At 36.1% G+C, this 18,482-nt stretch overlaps 1 protein-coding gene across 1 annotated transcript; it reads left to right on the top strand.

Moving 5' to 3' along the window:
- Positions 1–1,639: 1,639 nt before the first annotated feature.
- Positions 1,640–16,559, top strand: SRSF12 (serine and arginine rich splicing factor 12). Its single transcript, XM_056818583.1, has 5 exons — positions 1,640–1,917; positions 7,425–7,531; positions 8,858–8,959; positions 9,130–9,268; positions 14,298–16,559. The coding sequence occupies exons 1-5, from the start codon at positions 1,853–1,855 to the stop codon at positions 14,629–14,631; spliced, it is 747 nt and encodes a 248-aa protein (XP_056674561.1). The 5' UTR covers positions 1,640–1,852; the 3' UTR covers positions 14,632–16,559.
- Positions 16,560–18,482: the final 1,923 nt, after the last annotated feature.

Genomic DNA, 18,482 nt, shown 5'->3' with positions numbered 1-18,482 from the left:
AATGTTAAATTAGTAAAGGAAATGGATTTATCAGACAAGAACATGATCTTTTCAATGATATATTTACTAGAAATAAATCTAGCCCTTTAGAAGGAATATTAACTCTTTCAATTAAAGTAACATTAAAGTAACATTCTGGTCCATTAAAGTAGCACCTTAGAAAGTTTCTTTTAACAAAATATTTTATTTTTTCCTAATTATATGTAAAAATACCTTTAAACATTTATTTTCTAAAATTTTGAGTTCCAAATTCTCTCCTTCCTCTCTGACATGGTAATTTGGCATGCTGGACATAACCCCCACCCACCATATTTTGATATTAGTTATGTTGTAGAAGACATATAAAAACTAATCAACCAACCCACAAAGAAAATAAAGTGGAAAATAGTATCCTTTGATCTACATTCAGACTCCTATAGTTCTTTCTCTGGAGATGGATAGCATTTTTCATCATGACTACTTTGGAGTTGCTTTGGATTGTATTGGACTGTATTGGACTGTATTGCTGCAGAATTGCTAAATCATTCACAGCTGATCATCTCACAGTGTTGCTGTTACTGTGTACAATCCTAGTAGGTTTCAGGAGGATACCACCAGGAAAATTTCCATGTGCCTAGTTTGTTTACTGTGTTGAATATGAATGAAGTAAGCTTTTTCCCACAAAGTGCCCAATTTACACCAAAGGAGTAGCTTATTCACAGTCTTAAGCATTATTCTTAAAATTCTCCAAAGCCTCCAAACCTCATTTAAAACAATTTTGGTCAAACTCTGAATCTCAATTCCACATCCTTTCCCTTTATTATTTAATCCCATTTCCCCAAATATACTCCCAACCTGAAGAAAAAGGGTGCTCACCACTCATACAAATTTTTATCTACTTGACCATTAAAGGTAATATTTAACACCTTTGCCCAAATTCTATACAAGCTCTCTCTTCCTAAAGGACATTTATTAAAATCCTCACAACATGTGCTCAGATCCCTAGGAACTTCCCAGAGTGGATGACTAAGAGGGACTTCCCAGGGCACAGTGGACTGCACCTTTTTTTCCATCGAATGTGGTGGATGGGTGGAGTCATACAGTCAACTTTCCTTCTTCATTAATTATCCCCCCAAGGACTACATAAGTCCAATACTAACTGTTGAAGATAGATGTAAGAAAAAGCTAAACTGTTTTTTTTTGGTTTTGCTCTCAACATCCTTTCATAGCTACAGGGAAATCTCACAAGGAAGGCAGATCAGCATTCACAGGTCTAGGGCATAAACTAGTTAAGCATATAGCCTGGAGTCACAAAGATACAGAAGCAGGGATGGAACTGAGTGCAGACTTTCCCCCTACCCGTTTCATTAGCTACTTCTCAAATAAACAGAGCCCTAGGAATCTAACACCACGCTCCTAAAAAATCAACCAAACAAATATATATGGCAAGGACTCCCGTCATCAAGGCACAGCCTGGCTGGAGAGAAGGATGTAGTGGATGTCACGAGGTCTTTTGAAAGCTAAGAACCGCGCGGGTTCCCAGGCCACACCAACCCCAGCTCCGAGGTCCCGCTGGCGCGCTCCCGCAACCCAATGCTCGCCCCCGTCCCATCTTTCTAGGCCGACGTCTCAGGCGCGCGCGCGTATCCTGACGCTCGTCCCCGCCACGCCCCCCTCCCCCCCACCTCCCGGGCTCCAAGCTCTTGAGCCTTCACCGCACCCCCCCACGCCCCTCAACCGGCGCTTCGCGGCTCGAGCCGAACAGGTGTAGCTGTTGGAGCCGCCTGGGGTTCCCGGAAGGGAGGGAGAGGATCCGTCACTCAGTCGGTCCGTCACTCAGTCAGGCCGGGAAAGAGGAAGGACGGAAGGCAACATGTCTCGATACACTAGGCCCCCCAACACCTCCCTTTTCGTCAGGAACGTCACGGATGCCACCAGGTGAAGGGGGGGGCGGCTCCGGGAGCCGGCGGGAATGCGGGGGGGGGGGGGGGCGGAGGTCGCAGAGGAGAAAGGAGGAAGAGGAAGATGAAGATGGAACTGGGAGCCAGGGCAGGGCCCACGCCTTCCCTTCCCCCACCCCCTCTACCTCTCCTGGGCTCGTTGTGGAGAAGGGGCTCACGTACTGTTGACTGAAACAAGGACCCCTTCCAGGCTAGGGCCTGGCCTGGAGCGGTCCCAGGGCCTCCCAGGCCGCAGCTTGAGCCTCCTCGGCCCCCGTACGACTCAACCCCTCCATAGCACCCCCAGGTCCCTAATGGTTTTAAGGACTCCCTGAGACTTAGTGTCTCGGGCTAGGCCCCTGATTCTTGCCCTGACCAAAGGGACTGCTTCACTCCCCAAATCCAGAGCTCTCGAACCCGCCCCTTCCATTCCCACCCCATCCACCCCACCCCCTCTGCACCCTGGCAACCGGGCGGGATTCTTTTCTTTACCTCCGCCCCCGATGCGAGAGATGCAACACCCAAGGCTGCCCTTCCCACTCCCCCACCCCCCTCACTCTCCTTAGGCCAGGCTTGGTTTTCATTTCCCCTAACCAGAGAAAGAGGCAGTCTGTTCATATGCCTTAAATTGATCGTTTGTTCTTTCGTGGACGTGCAAGTTTCGGCTCTGATATCATACCAGATGAAATGGAAAGTTTTAACCTGTTAGGTGAGGAGGAACCTAGGAATGGTAAAAGCTATCAAGTTATTACATCCTGGGAGTATTGTTTTAACTTTGGAAAGGATTTTTATAGGTCATCTAGCCCAACCCCTTCATTTCACATGGGGAAACTGAGGCCTAGAGAGTTGCAGTGATTTACCAAAATAATAAATGACAGAGCTAAGAGGTGAACCCAGAAACCAAATCCTTCAGGTTTTCCACTGTATAATATTGTCCTCCCTACTTTCTTATACATTATTCCAGCTATGTAACATGTAATTATATTTCTACCTCTTTGTTTTAAGGAAGCACTTAAGTGAAAATAACATTTCAACTTCTTTCTTTGAACTTCTCCATAGTGTAATCCACTGTTAGCATGGAATTGAATGTAAGGAAAATCAAATAAATTCCCCCTAACATAAGTACATACAACAAAAAGCCTGCTATTCAAATAATCCAGGGAGGGACTCCAGTCGTGTCAGAATCCTTATAAAGAGATTCCACTCTCCTGAACTCATAATTTTAGTTTACAAAATAAAAAAAATTAATTTGGATTGGAGTGATGGAGGCATTTATTTCCTTTCAAAAAGCCTTGAATCAATTAGATGAAACCTAATTTAGTGTAATTTAGGAATGATATTTTGCTTTCTGGACCAGAATTTGGGATTGCAACCATAGCTTGTGGTAGGATTGGGTCCTAATACTTTTATTGCACTTATATGAATTATGTAGTTCCTTCTGGGTTTTGCCCATAGGGTTGGAACCTCAGGGGCTGTTTAGTCTCCTTTTTGAAATGAGTTAGAGGAGTGGAGATATCTCTGAAATTTCTCTAATTTTATCCATTTGTGGATTAAAGGAATAAAATGTTAGGTCTATTCACTTATACTCATTACCTTTGATGATAATTTGTATCTAGACTTTGTTGATTAGCATGCATCAGACAAGTTTTCTACTTTCTTTGAAGTTAGGATATAATAATATGAGAGGAAGCAAAGCCCACCCTTAATCCTATTGAGCACCCACTTCTTGAAACTTCCCTTCTATGGCTTTTTGACATTGTGCTTTTCTGGTTGTTCCCTCCCTCTCTTGTATTTTTCCTTTTCCCATTCTCCACCCTTACAATGGTCCCCTTTCCTTCTTTACATAATGCTTCTTTATCCTTCTTTCCTTCTACTGCCTCTTCTCATCTGTGTATTCCCTTAGCCTCTGTCCTCAACTCTGTGGTTCTCTCTGTAGGTTTACTTTTTCCATTAATTCTCATCTGAAGGATTCAACTGCCTCCAAAATCAGCCTAAATCTTATATTTCCAACTAAATGCAAGATCAGTCATTCCACAAACATTAAGCACCTGCAATGTGCCAGGCACAATACTGAGTGCTGAAATGCAAAATATAATCCTGCTCATCCCTTCTCTAAGCTCTCAGTCTAATAAATTCAAAGTTATTCAAGCATGCCCAAAACTGACATCTTGTTCTTGACATCTTTAAACTTTCCAACTATTCTACTTTTGTCAATGCTAGCACATTCCTCCAGTTTCCTAAGCCAGGTGCTTTTAGTTTTTCTTTACTCAATACTTACATAGTCCATCAACAAATGCAGTACTGCTGTTTCTTTCTCTGAAAATCACATTTTCCTCCTTTTTTACCCCAATCTACACCTTCACTTTGATTATTACAAAAACCGATTTAGTTTCTAGACTTCCCTCTCCAGGCCATATTTTATATTGTTTCTTGGAAAGCACTTTGCAAACCTTAAAGTTCTAGATAACTGTTAACCATCATTCAGTCATTTCAGTTGTGTCCAACTCTTTGTGACCCCATTTGAAGTTTTCTTGGCAAAGATACTAGAGTATTGCCATTTCCTTCTCCAGCTCATTTTTCAGATGTAAACCATTAGCTGTTACAAAATACCACTTTTGTCAGATTCCTTTGTTCACAAACTACAAAGTTGCTTCCTGTGGGGCATTTAAGAGCAACTACAATTAAGTATGTGCTACCTATCCAATTTGTTTCTTATTGTTCCCTAGCAAGCACTCTCTACTCTTGTCAGAACAACTTCTTCACTGTCCCAAACATGCTTTACTCATACTGTTTGCCATGTTATCCCCAACTAAATTGTATTTCTCATTGCCCTCTTGACTAAAACTGTTACTCAAAGCCCACCTTCTCTATAAAGGCCTCTTGTATTCAACCCACCCTGAACTCCAAATTACTCTTAGGCAAATCAGTGTCACCCAGCTTTAGCAATTAGTTGTTTCACATTATTTCATGTATTGAGTTGGTCCCATTGACTAAATTGTAAACCTATGAAGCGATATCCCAAAGGTCCCACAGTGGTAGATAGGCACAAATTGGGCTAAAAAAAAAATTGGCTATCATTTGGAAAATACTTTTGTTTTATATATATATTTTATATATTATATAGTTACATATAGATTTCAAAAATCTCAATTTTATAACCTTTGTTTGAGAAAACCTAATATAATTTGTGAATTGAGAATAATACCTGTTATCTAAAAGCAAGACAAATTCTAGTTACCTCAGGCATCTAATTTCTCTCTGAAGTCTTGACCCTCCCCTCCTAATTTTTTTCCTTTTCTTAATGCCTTCATATTTGCCCTTATCTTCCCAGTACTTCAAAAGCCTTCACTGAGTTCTATTATACTTTCAATTATTGTTCTATATCTTTCCTCTCTTTCTCAGGCAAATCTGTAGAAAAAAAACCTTTATAAGACTACTTCTCTCACCCACTCCTCAACCCTTTCCAGTTTTTCTTCTGCTTTAATCACTCAACTTAAACTGCTCTTTCTAAATTGCCAATCATCTCTTAATTGTCAAATGGAATGTTTTTTTCTGAGTCATCATTCTTCTCAACCTGTCATTTTGCATTTGACATCATTGACCCTCCTCCTGTATGTTCTTCCCCTCTTTAGGTTTTTGTTGCACTACTTTCTCCTGATCCTCCTTTTACCTGTCTGACTCTCTTTAATCTTCTTTGCCATAGCACACCCCCTAACTAAGGGGTTTCCCCACCAAGGTTTATCCTAGACCTTTTCATCTCAACTTGGCTCTGATATCTTCATGAGCTCCTACAGATGTATTTATCATCTCTATGCTTGACTTAGAGATCTACATATCTAACCTGAAATTTCTACCCTATTATTCCCTTATCGAGTACCTATTGGATATTTTATACTGAATGTCGCGGAAACATCTCAAATTCAACATACCCTACATAGAACTCATTACCTTTTTGCCTCCACCTCCAAATTTACAAATTTCTTTTCAAGGCATCACCATTTCCCCTAACTTCCACATGTATTTCACTATTCAGCATTATCTGTTACATCTTACCATACATACCCAATCAGTTGCCAAAGCTTACTTTGTCTAGCTCTGTAATATCTCTTGCATCCAATCCTTTCCCTCCATTCAGATAGCTACTACTTTACTTTAGATTCTCATACCCTGCAACCTAAATTATTACAACAAATTTTAATTGATCTCTCTGCCTCAAGTCTCCCCCACTGCGGTGCATCCTACAGAATAATGCCAAAGTAAATTTTCTTAAGAAGAGAGTGACCATATCGCCCCCTACTCAGTCGACTCCAATGGCTTCCATTTACTTCTGTGATAAAATATAAACTATTTCACTTTTAAAACCTTTCACAATCTGAACCATATTTATCCTTTCATTCTCATCTTATCTTCCTCCATTCACTCTGCACTGTATCTAAACTGACCTTTTCTCTGTTCCTCCCATGCATCACTCCTCTCTCATCTTGTGCCTTTTTCACTGGCCAAATGTACTTCATTCTCACTTCTGCCTCAATAGATTTCCAGTCTTCCTTCATGATGCATTTTAAAAACCACCTTCCATATGAATCCTTTCCTGATTCCCTCCCAACTACTTGTGCCCTCCCTCTCAAATTACCTTGTATTTATTTACTATATATTTATGCTGCATATACTTATGTACTTACTGCCTTCTACATTAGAATGTAAACTTCTGAGGAGAGATTGTTTTTATTCTTTGTACTTACAGTCTCAGCACTTAGTACATAGCAGATATTTAATAATGCTTGTTGATTAAAATAAATCTGGCTTATAGTTAGGCAAATGTATATAAATGACAGTATTAATTAAATGATGAAAATATTGACTTCTATGAGTAATTGGCAATTTAATAATCTTTTGCATGATGGGAAGAACATTTTAACACATAGATGGTTTTGGTAGTGTGCTTTCCTTCTAAAACACAGGTTCCTAACCTTTTTTGTGTCATGGACCCTTCTGGCAGATTGATATGACTTTTGACCCATTCTCAGAATAATGTTTTTAAATGGAAAAAATAAAATATGTAGGGTGACAGAGGAAACAAATTATATTGAAATGCAGCCTGTATACAGGAAGACTTGAGATTTCATGCATTCTAACCATGGGTCTAGGATCTACAGTAATTTTGAAATAATGACTTGCATAAAGATATTTCAAAAATATTGTCAGTAACTGAACTGTAATGTGAAAACATAGGTTCTACTAATATTATTCTGTTTTGTTATCTAATCTCACAATTAAAGGAAATACTAAATTCTGATTAGAAATTAGTAAAATAAAAATAAAAATTTTTTCCCCCATCTAAGTTCAAGTACCTCCTGAAATCTATCCACAGGGATCCGTGGACTCCAGGTTAAGGACTCTTGTTCTAGAAGGATTAATACAAGTGTTACAACTGGATTTCTGTAAGCAAACTGCTGTAACACAGTTATATTCCTATTTCTTTGCCTTATTTCTAAAATACTTCAGGCCTGAGGACTTGCGACGTGAATTTGGTCGATATGGCCCTATAGTAGACGTATACATTCCACTTGACTTCTACACTCGCCGCCCAAGAGGATTTGCTTACATACAATATCCTTTATTTCACTCTGTGTGTGTATTGGTACATGTGTCTGCGTGTAAACATATGTATATGTCTACACGTAGACATAATATATTCAGGGGAATATTTGACAAGATTAATATGTCCTAACTAAATGTATTTATTTCTTTGTCTCAGAAAATCTAAAGCAGTCCACAGTAGCTGGCAAGCACCCCAAAGTTTGAATCAACCTGTTAGATAGAGTCCAAGCATAAACCAAGCAGGCAAGCCAAAAGACACCTTAAAGTTCAAGCGTCAAGGAATAAAGAGGGAGGGTGGAAACAGATAAAAAGAAAACTGGAAGAGGGGAAGTCTTTATCAAGCAAAAGACAAAGCCAGCACCAAGTTGAGGCTTCGGCTTTCCTACATTTACTCAGAATTCCAGAGTCAAAGCCAAGTCTGATTTGGTTGGTTCTGCAGCTCTTATAAAGTCCATCTTGCAAGCCCTAAAGAGTAAAGGTCAAGGTTCAAGATCAAGTGACATTGAGGTAATTGCCAAAGTCTCTTTTTTATATCATCTTTCTTTAGCTTTTCCTGCTCTCTGATATTTGATAAATCAGTAGTTGGTTTCCTAAAATTTACTTATTTGGTAATTTTTCTACATTCCATTATAATTAAATGGATTGGTATTGCATAGTATAAATAGATAAGGGAATTTGCTTTTAGTATAAACTCAAGAAATAATTTAGGCTGTATGTTCCTTACTTTTTGTTTCCTGTTTTATTAAGACATAAAAGTATATAGACACAAAGATGAACATTACCATTCTCACTATATCAAATTAATTTCCACATAAAGTATATTTTTGCCTGCTTTGTCTGTGTGAAAATGTTATTATAGAAAGTAATTGCTCCTAAAAATCCATAATTCAAAGGTTTTTTATGATTTTAATTTCAGAATGAGGTCCATCATGTTTTGTTTTTTTATGAAAAACCTGATGGATCCTTTATAAAAGTATGACCTAAAAATTCATCTTATGATGCTAATCAGTGTGGAAATATATTTTTCACAAATAGTATATCCTTAGTTGATCATACACACTGAAACTACATTGACTCATAAGGGATATTCAGACATTATTCAGTTACATAAACAGAAATTGATTTTTCACCTCCCAATTTCACAGTCTTAAAAATCACAGGACCTTGCGTTTTCCATGATAAAACCATAAATAATATTTGGCTGATTATATTTTTCTAAAGTAATGCAGTTAATATTTTACTTGGTATTTCCTTTTCATTTGGCATGTGAAAATTACTTTTAAAATTATTTCATTGTATACTTTGATGTTCAAAGTGTCCTTAACAGCTAGTCATATTTGAAGATGTCCGTGATGCAGAAGATGCTCTTTATAACCTCAATAAAAAGTGGGTATGTGGTCGTCAAATTGAAATACAGTTTGCACAAGGTGATCGCAAAAGTAAGTGTAGATAAACATATAGTTTACTTGCTCTACAAAATTATAGTTTGAGGAATAATAGATTTTTTTGCTTAAAATTCTTTCATAATGATTAACTAGACCAGTTATATAGTTATTATTGAAGCTTCGTAGTGTTGAATTATTTAAAAGTGATATTTTTCAAATTCTAGCACCAGGCCAAATGAAATCAAAAGAACGCCACCCTTGTTCTCCAAGTGAACATAGAAGATCAAGAAGCCACAGCAGAAGGACTCGAAGTAGAAGTTCTTCATGGGGAAGAAGCCGGAGACGATCTGATAGCCTTAAAGAGTATGTAAGGTGTACATAGTAATTTAAGGCACCATGTTGGCATGGGAGTGGGGCATGCTGCATTAGTCATTCTCTTAGGTTTATTAATGAGTTTACTTTAGAAAAAACAACAAATAATATACTAATATGTTGGACTTTTATGCATAAAATGTATTTTATTTAAAACTTAAGTGATGTATGGTCTTAGTAAACATTTGTTAACTTGTTTCAATTTGAGATTTTATATGAACCTTTTAAGATAGGTAAGAGAAGATGAAGAAATGAACTAGGAAAGACCTCTTTCAGAAAATGGGATTTGAGCTGAGTCTTGAAAGAAGCAAAGATACAAAGGTGAGGGGGAAAGCATTCTAGCCATGGATGACAGTCAGTGAAAGATAGTTGAGACATGGAGTTTCAGGTGGGACAAACAGCAAAAAGATAAGTGTTGCTGGATCATAAAGTACTCAAGGGAATAATGTATAAGAAGTCTAGGAAGGTAGGGAGGGGCCAGGTTGTAAGGGGTTTTAAAACTCAAATTTTATATTTGATCCTAGAAGCCAGTGTGGTTTATTGAGAAGAGTAAGTGTCATGATCAGACCTACAATTTAAAGGAAGACCACTTTGGAAGTTCAGTAGAGGATGGATTGTATTGAAGAGAGACTTGAGGCAGGAAGATCAACCAGAAAACTTATAGTGGTCCAGGTGTCCAGCATTAAAAGTCTGTATCAGGGTGATTTCTGTGTAAGTGGAGAAAAGGGGACATATGGAAGGGTTGCTATAAGGGTAGAAAGAACAAGATTTGGCAACAGATTAGACATACGGAATAAGAAAGGAGTTGAGAATGACTAGAAAGATGGTGAAATCACACTTTACAACATCAGCAAATTGAGAAGAAGGAGCATTTGGGGGGAAAAGATAAGTTCAGTTTTGGATATATTAAATTTGAAATGCCTCAAATGGAGCATCCAGTTGGAGATGTATAGTAGGCTCTTGGTGATATGTTGTTATAGCTCGGGAGAGAGTTTAATGCTGAATATACAACTGGGAATCTACTTAAGAGATGATAACTGAACCCGTGGGCACTGATGAGATCACCAAGAGATTGTACTATAGAGGGAGAAAAAAAGGAACCCAGAACAGATCCTCAGGGCCCAACTGGGCATGATCTACAGCAGTACTGCCAAACTTAAATAGAAGTGATGGCGATTGAATAATACAAAAGGATACTTGCTGAACACATATTAATTTAGAAAAACAAATATTAAGCATTATCAGTGTTCTGTTGTATTTTTATTTATTTTGTTACCAGTTGCATTTTAATCTGTTTGGGAATACTCAAATACATTTATTTGTTTATTTTTTGCATTTCTGACCTAGAGGAAGTTAAAAGACTGAGGAACAAGTATGAGAAACAGGAGAGAAATGTCACAAAAATCAGGAGAAGGGAGTGATTATTGGGTCATGCAGAGAAGTCAAAGATAAGGATTGAAAAGAGGCAATTAGATTTGGCAATTAAGATCATTGATGACTTTGTAGAGAGTGGTTTCAGCTAAATAAAGAGGTTGGAATCCAAATTGCAGAAGGTATAGATCAAATTAGAGGAAAGGAAGGGGAGACATTGATTCTAGATAACCTTCTGTAAGAAGTCTAAACACAAAAGGGAGGAAAGATACAGGACTATGGCTATATAAGCAATGATAGGAACAAGCAAAGATTTTCTAAGGACTGGGAAGATAGGGCAAAAGAATTCCAATTATTGTTGTGTTAGTATTATGGAAGGGTTGATGAAAACTTAACAACATTTTACAAAAAAGGAATTTGTTTCTGATTAATTACCATCTTGGGTAATTATTTAGTGAATTTGTTAAGCAAAAAATAACCAGACATATACATGCCAGCTGTTATACTATTTATTCACAGATTTTTACAGATTGAAGATTATTAGTGAGAGAGGGAGTGATCTTCTTGAGAAAATAGCCACTGATGGGGGATCCCTGCCCTTAAGAAACTTAACGTTCTAGTTCAAGAGACTACATATATAAATGAGAACAGGATAAAGCAGATATAAAGAAGGTGATGGCCCTAATAGCTGAGACAATCAAGAAATGCTACCTAGAGGAGTTGGCACTTGAGCTGAATCTTTAAAGAAGGCGAGGATTCCAGAAGTTATAAGTTGGGAACAGTCTAGGTATATTTTAGAATATATTGATCTCTAATAACTCATCAGAATCACAGAGTTGCAGAATTAGAAGAGACCTTAGTGACCATTTAAGGTGACCTATATCCAAAGAACATCTCTAGTATAGCATAGCTGGAAAATGGTCACCCAGCTTCTGCTTAAAGACCTTTAATATAATGCAAAATTATTTGTGAAAGTTGACAAGCTAAAATTAATTCCATTCAAAGAACTAAAGTATTAGAAAATATAAAATCCAGGGTATAATATCGTGCTTTGGAAGGTAGATATAATACATTTGGATGGTAGTTGGGTTGCACAATGGATAAAGCACTGGACCCAGAGCCAAGAAGGTCTGAGTTCAAATTTGGCCTCTAATACTTACCAACTACATGATTCCAGACAAGTCACTTAACTGCTGTCTTATTCAGTTTCCTCATCTGTAAAACAGGGAGAGGAAGGGATTAAGTGTTTTTAAGTGCCCGTTATGTACCAAGCACTATGCTAAGTGCTTTACAGATATCTCATATCCTGAGGATAATTATAGTGCCTGTCTCTCAGATTGTTGTGAGCATAAAACCAGATCACATTTGTAAAGTGCTTTGCAGGCCTTACAGGGCTATATAGTGGTAGTTGTTGTTGTTGTTGTTGTTAGTATTGTGGAAAGGTTGATGAAAACTTACTAATGTTTCACTAGCAAGGAATTTGTTTCTGATAAACTATTATCCTCTAGAGATGATTATTTAATGAATTTATTAAGCAAACAATAACAAGATATGTATATGCCAGCTGTCTTACCATTTATTCACAGTAACTTCTTTGAATTACTTGTATTGTTTTTCCATTTGTATATAGTAGTCTGGTGCATTCTTCTGCCATTGAGTGGCATTCATATTTGTTTTCAAGCCCTTTGAGAAAAGGCAGGTGGTGCAGTGGATAGAGGGCTGAATCTGGCATCAGAAAGACTGGGTTCAAATCTGACATCAGATGCTTTGCTAGCAGTGTGACCCTGGGCAAGTCACTTAACATCTGTTTGCCTCTGTCTTCATCTGTAAAATGGGAATAACAGTAGCATCTAGCTCCCACAGTTGTGAGGATCAATGAGATGATATTTGTAAAGCACTTTGCAACTCTTAAATTGATTTAAACATTAGCTATTATTATGTTGACCAAGTAGGATCATCAAGTGCAATAGCACCTAATTTTCTGTCTCTATGGTTACAGAATAATTGGAGTAGATGTCGTTTTAATTACCTAATTTTGAATTTTGTGTGAAGTAAGGAATGAGTTGTTTTCTTTTTGAAAACTGCCATTCTGTACAGCTCCCTCCAAGAATTTTACCAGCATTACTTCCTATACAACTTTGCACCAAGAGATAAATATTGATTGTGTATTGTGTTATTCTCCAAGATAAAAACACAGTCAAGATACGCAGGAATGAGGGATAATAAAATGGGAATTTACTTATTTCTAGAATAATGTCTTTGTTACAATGAAAACATAAAACACTGCAGAACTAATTTGCCATATATTAAAGTTAACATTACTTGGGCATTTGGGCATATATGCTAATAAGGATGATATAAAGAAAATGGAAGAAGCATCACCAGCCTATGACCATAACCTGTTTCTGATTATGTAAAGATAACAACAGTATAGTTTATGTAGTATAGTCATTTACTGTACTTCCTTTCTCTTTTTTTAAAAACAAGGTATCTAATGGGATTTAGAGGGCATGACCCGGCTTGATTCATAATGAGTATCCTTCTGTAGAGAAGGTTTTTCCACTAACCTTTTCAAACAGCCTATATGTTTTCAATTTCATTGACAGAGTCAGTTATGTAGCATGGAACATTTGCTAAAGAGTAAATTCAAACATTGATTTTATTGACCTGAAACATAAAAAGATAACACTAATATCAAATATGCTTATTTCTCGTATTTCTGATGGCTTTATCTTCCCAAGGAATTATCACTAGCATTTCAAATGACTATGAATGCATCTCTGCTTAAAATAGCACTAGTAACTTACCAGAGATGTCACTGTTTGGGGTGCTGTCTTTTGTATGTCAGAGCTGAGAAAGCATTGGATAGTTTATTCTCTTTATCAAGGGAGTTTAAAGCATTTTGCAAAATTTAGCTGGGATGTAAGTGATTGTTATTGGTACCATGCAACATTTTTATCTCATTAGATAATAATCCCTAAATTTGGTGCAAAAAGTTTACTTGATGAATTTCCTCTGCGTTTTGTGTCTTAAAATCTTAAACTTTTCCAGAGTTTTGGGGGCCTCATTTAATTATCAAATGTCAAACTAAGCTATCTAAAAAGAGAGAAACTATTAAGAATATAGTAATTCATGTTCATTTTCCTAATATTTGATATAGCATTGACTTCAATTGTAACAAACTTTTTCCCCCAGTGGAAATTAAGCCTAACATTGCCTGGAAAAAATAAACTGTCCCAAATTTTCATGGACTCATAGGATTAGACAAGAACCCATTCCATTTGCCATTGGATCTGATCACATTCAAGTCTTCCATATAATGAGGATCTGTCTTGAAGATTCTCCAAAGATATAAGATTCTGTCCTTTTTCAGTTTTATTAAATCTCGGCAGGAAACTTCTTAACATGAATATCTTGTGCTTCAGTTTAACCCAATTAATATCTTTGTTCTATTCATATTAGATAGGGAGATTTGTTTTTTGGTCATTGTTTATGTTAAAGCCCTTCATCATCTTAAAAATATTTTGCCAATCAGCCTTCCATAGGTCTTAATACTTAGAGAATTATTATGAGATCTTGAAAATGTTGTTTCATAGCCTAATCATTTTTTCTTATAAAATATGTACACTAATATTTTGGATATTTGCAGGTCTCGTCGTAGGGGACTTTCTTATAGCCGATCTAAATCTCGATCTAACTCATTAACAAGGCATTCTACCTCAGGAAGGAAATCAAGATCTCCTAGAAGAAATTCTAGTTCTAGACGACGATCAAGATCTGAGTCCTTACAAAAAAGGACCACATCTGTGGGAAAATCACAGTCAAGTTCACCTCAGAGGCAGACCACCTCAGGGGCAAAATCAAGATCAGGTGGAAGACATTTTGATTCACTAGCAAGATCCCCATCAAAATCTCCCCAAAGACACACTAATTCTGAAACTAAAGCACAGTCTCGGAGCTACCATCATAAAAACAATTGGTGAAACAGCATCAGAAGATCTCCACACATACTTAGACTTTCATTATGAAGACAGAACTTTTGTTAAAAATTCTTCACAATTGTAATGTGGGCCAATATTATTTTGGGCATATACATGTAGTAAAATATATCTTGCTTTGGATTATTATATTTGGCCTCTCATCATCCCTGCAGACACTATAAATAATGTTATGTTTAGTTTTGTGCTAAATGAAATGCTGTAGTCAAGAAAACCTGAATTCAAAATCTGGCCTCACATAATTAGTTGTGTGACCTTGGGCAAGTCACTTAATCTCTGTCTGCCTCAGTTTCTTCATCTGTAAAATGGGGGTAATAAGAGTACTTACCTTTCCTTGGTTGCAGTGAGGATAAATATGATATTTGTAAAGTGCTTTGCAAACTTTAAAGCACTATGTAAATGCTAGCTATTATTGTTGTTATTATTATCAGTTTCATAATCTTACATATAAGCTAGTTCTTTTCCTTTCCATTTCAATGTGCCTAGTTTTCAAGCATTTCTTTCACATGTGGTAAGAGTTCTTTTCAACTGAAATAAGTGAAATTAAAGCAATTTATAAACTCTTATTTCATGTATTTGACATTATCTTAAATAATAATACTACATATTGGAATAGCACTTTTTAACATTTTCAGAATGCTTTTGTGTACTTCAAGACTTCACACAACTATTATTTCACTGATGTGGTACACATTTTATTGATACAGATCGTGGTAAACTATTCATTAGTTGCCATATCCCTAAAAGTTTTATAACCTGGGGGTGAATCTTTTGGGGATGAATGTCTCTAAATTTAGCCAAGTCAGACTTGAGAAAACAGATCACCAGGGCCATATTCAAACTTACAGTTTGATAAGATCCTCCACCAAACCATGTGTTCCACTGCTATAATGTTTCCGATCCAGTGTTTTAATCTTATTCCAACTACTAGTGAACACCTTCCCACATTACAAGATAAGGTAGTTTTTGCTATCTTCATTAACAGTATTCACAAAACAAGGCCAAGAGTTCAAAAGGAGGTACGTTCTCTCCTGAACCTCAAGGTAACTCTATGAAAGATTTAATATGTATTGGTAGGATAGTGTAGATACATTGGCATTAAGATGGCATTCAGTTTTATATGAACATATTTCGAGGGGGATCAGATCTGTGATTTCATTGGCATGAGGAATTACCACTAAGGAAACTCTACCACTGCAAATCAGCATTTGCTCTATAACTTTAGTCAGAACTACTTGAATAATGAGATATTGGGCAACTTGTCTATAATCATATGACTAGGATGTTTTAGAGGTGTAGGACCTGAGTTGCCAGCCTTTGTGACCTTGAGGCTGGCTCTATCCACTATGCCTTGTTGCCTCATTACATAAGACTGTGTAGTATGTTGTAATAAAAAAATATCAAAAATGGCTTTGACAAAAAAAGGAAGTATTTTGAAAATATTGTGCTACCCTTATTTTCCCCACAATTAATTTGGTTTACATTCTTTTCTTTTGCAGTTAATAAAACCAAGGGCTTTTCTAAAAAGTATTTTTAGTTTACATTTCAGAGAAACTTTCTTGGTAGTAGTATTATTTATGATAATTCAGTTTTAAATATCAGCAAGCATTTATTAAGTGCTTACTATGTACCAGGCATTCAGGATACAAAAATAAAAATGAAACAGTCCCTGCCCTCAAGAAGCTTAAATTCTATCAAGTACAGTACCATAGTGATGTATTTATATAGCTCTGCTTGTGTGCTTTGTTAAATTGCATTCTTGAACCTTTGCGAACAAAGTTAAGTATTTTTTTGCCTAGTATGCCAGTCTATGCTTTATGAAAAAAATTCTTTTTAATAAATAACATTTTTTTTAGCAAATAGTATTCTTCTGTTCATTTGATTTTGAATAAAGGTTCATTTTTTTTTCTTAAGAGTTTTGTGTATTTACAGAAACTTTCAGCTTTACAAAAATTGTAAGTAATGGACAAACGTTGATTCACAAATTCTGTCTGAATTGGAATGTTCTAGTGTAACTATAGCAAAATATATTTACTTTTTAAGGCATAACACATTTTTAGGGTGAATACTGTAATAATAGCTTGTTGTTCAGTCATAGTTGACTCTTCCTGACCACATGAACCATAGCATGCTAGGCCCTTCTGTCTTCCACTGTCTCCTAATATCTGTCCAAGATCATCTTCATTGCTTTCATTTCACTGTCAGTCTTATTTTCTGCTGTCACCTTTTCTTTTTGCCTTCAATTTGTCTCAGTACCAGGGTCTTTTCCAGGGAGCCCTGTTTTCTCATGTGGCCAAAGTATTTGATAGCAGTGAAATTTTTTATTTGATTTGATAATTGGCTCAAATACTTTATTAAGAATTTGAATAGTACCATAATTCTAAAATCTTAATTTTAATATGAACCAAATAGTTAAAATAATTTTTCATCTCATACTGCTGGTAATAGCTCTGAGTCTCAGTTTTTTTTAATTGATTTTATTTTATTTTTTTATTTTATTGATAAACCTGTGAAAAGCATTTGCTTTTTCAGGAAAGAAAAGATTTGTCTTAGTAAGACTTCAAGAAAGAGGGAGAAGAGTAGAACAAAGAGATAAAAAAGGGAAAAAAAGAAAAGATTGATGCCAACTGGCTAGGAATTATGACAAGCAGCTTCAGTGTTAATAAATTGTTAATACATATATAGGCATGTATGTATATATAGATAAAAAACTTAATTCTAGATTTTCTACTTTATTGACAGTCCTTTCCTTTTCCTAAAAACAGAGACTCTCCTAAAATATCTATAGTTTTACCCAGTATTGCTAAAGATAAATATCATACACTTAGCTTTTGAGGAGTCTTATGGAGGAACAGAAGCATCCCAAAGAAAGCCCTTATCAGCTGCCTTTCTCTAGCTACTTTAGGGCTGAAAAATCTGTTTATTATATCCAGGTCAGGAGATTCTTTATACAATCTTGCATTGGGACCTAGAATTTAACTTTGTTACTAGGCTAACTTTTTTTTTTCCTTTGGGGGATTGTTAGCATCTTAATCCCATGCCAGTAAATACATTAATCATATAGTAAGAAAAATTTTAAAATATAGTACTTTTAGTATTTTTTCAGCTAAGCTGGATATGATCCCAATTATATTTTTTAAGATTTTTCCTTAAAACAGGATAATGGATAATTTATGCCCTTTTGTAGAAAATACTTCATAAAGAAGAGCTAATAAATGAACTGTATTTTCCCCAGTGCCATACTTATTCCCTTTTAGCAAAGATATTTAGGAAAATACCCATTACCTTTAAACTACTAATCTGGGAGAGGTGATGATGATTATCAAAGTATGATTTTAGGTATTTGGTAAAATCTTTATTTAGTATTTTAAAAGATCACAATAGCAGGAAAAACATGATATGGCCAGGAAGCTGGATCCATGATTATCAGGAGCACAAAATATATTTTGGGAATTTTGACAGTCATTCACAAGTACTTCAATACTTTTGTGTTGATTCAGATTGTCTCTAGTTAACATAATACTGTAATAACTATGACAAAGGAATATGTATAGATTAAAGATATTTCTAAAATTCTGCAGTTGATTAACCTAAAATACAAAATATAGTTACACTAGACATTGTGTTTCTTATCTGAAATGATAGCAGCTAGAATTTATGTAGCCCTTGTAAGGTTTGCAAAATGCTTTACAAATATCTCATTTAAATTCACAATGATTCTGGGAGATAGATGCCATTATCTCCACCTTATTGATGAGGAAACTGAGATAGACAAAAAGTAACTTGCATAGGGTCAGATACCTAGTAATCTCTGAGACAGGATTAGTATTCTGCTC

Source organism: Monodelphis domestica, chromosome 2 (assembly GCF_027887165.1).
Source record: "Monodelphis domestica isolate mMonDom1 chromosome 2, mMonDom1.pri, whole genome shotgun sequence".
In the NCBI taxonomy this organism is placed as follows: Eukaryota; Metazoa; Chordata; class Mammalia; order Didelphimorphia; family Didelphidae; genus Monodelphis; species Monodelphis domestica.
The sequence above is the reverse complement of the archived record's forward strand: the minus strand, read 5'-3'. Positions and strand labels throughout refer to the sequence as shown.

Bases quoted from the DNA above. Each gene is read 5' to 3' on its own strand.
- SRSF12 (XM_056818583.1), top strand. From the start codon at position 1,853: ATGTCTCGATACACTAGGCCCCCCAACACCTCCCTTTTCGTCAGGAAC. The intron at 1,918-7,424 runs GTGAAGGGGGGG...AAAATACTTCAG, and splicing joins AACGTCACGGATGCCACCAG to GCCTGAGGACTTGCGACGTG. The intron at 9,269-14,297 runs GTATGTAAGGTG...GGATATTTGCAG, and splicing joins CGATCTGATAGCCTTAAAGA to GTCTCGTCGTAGGGGACTTT.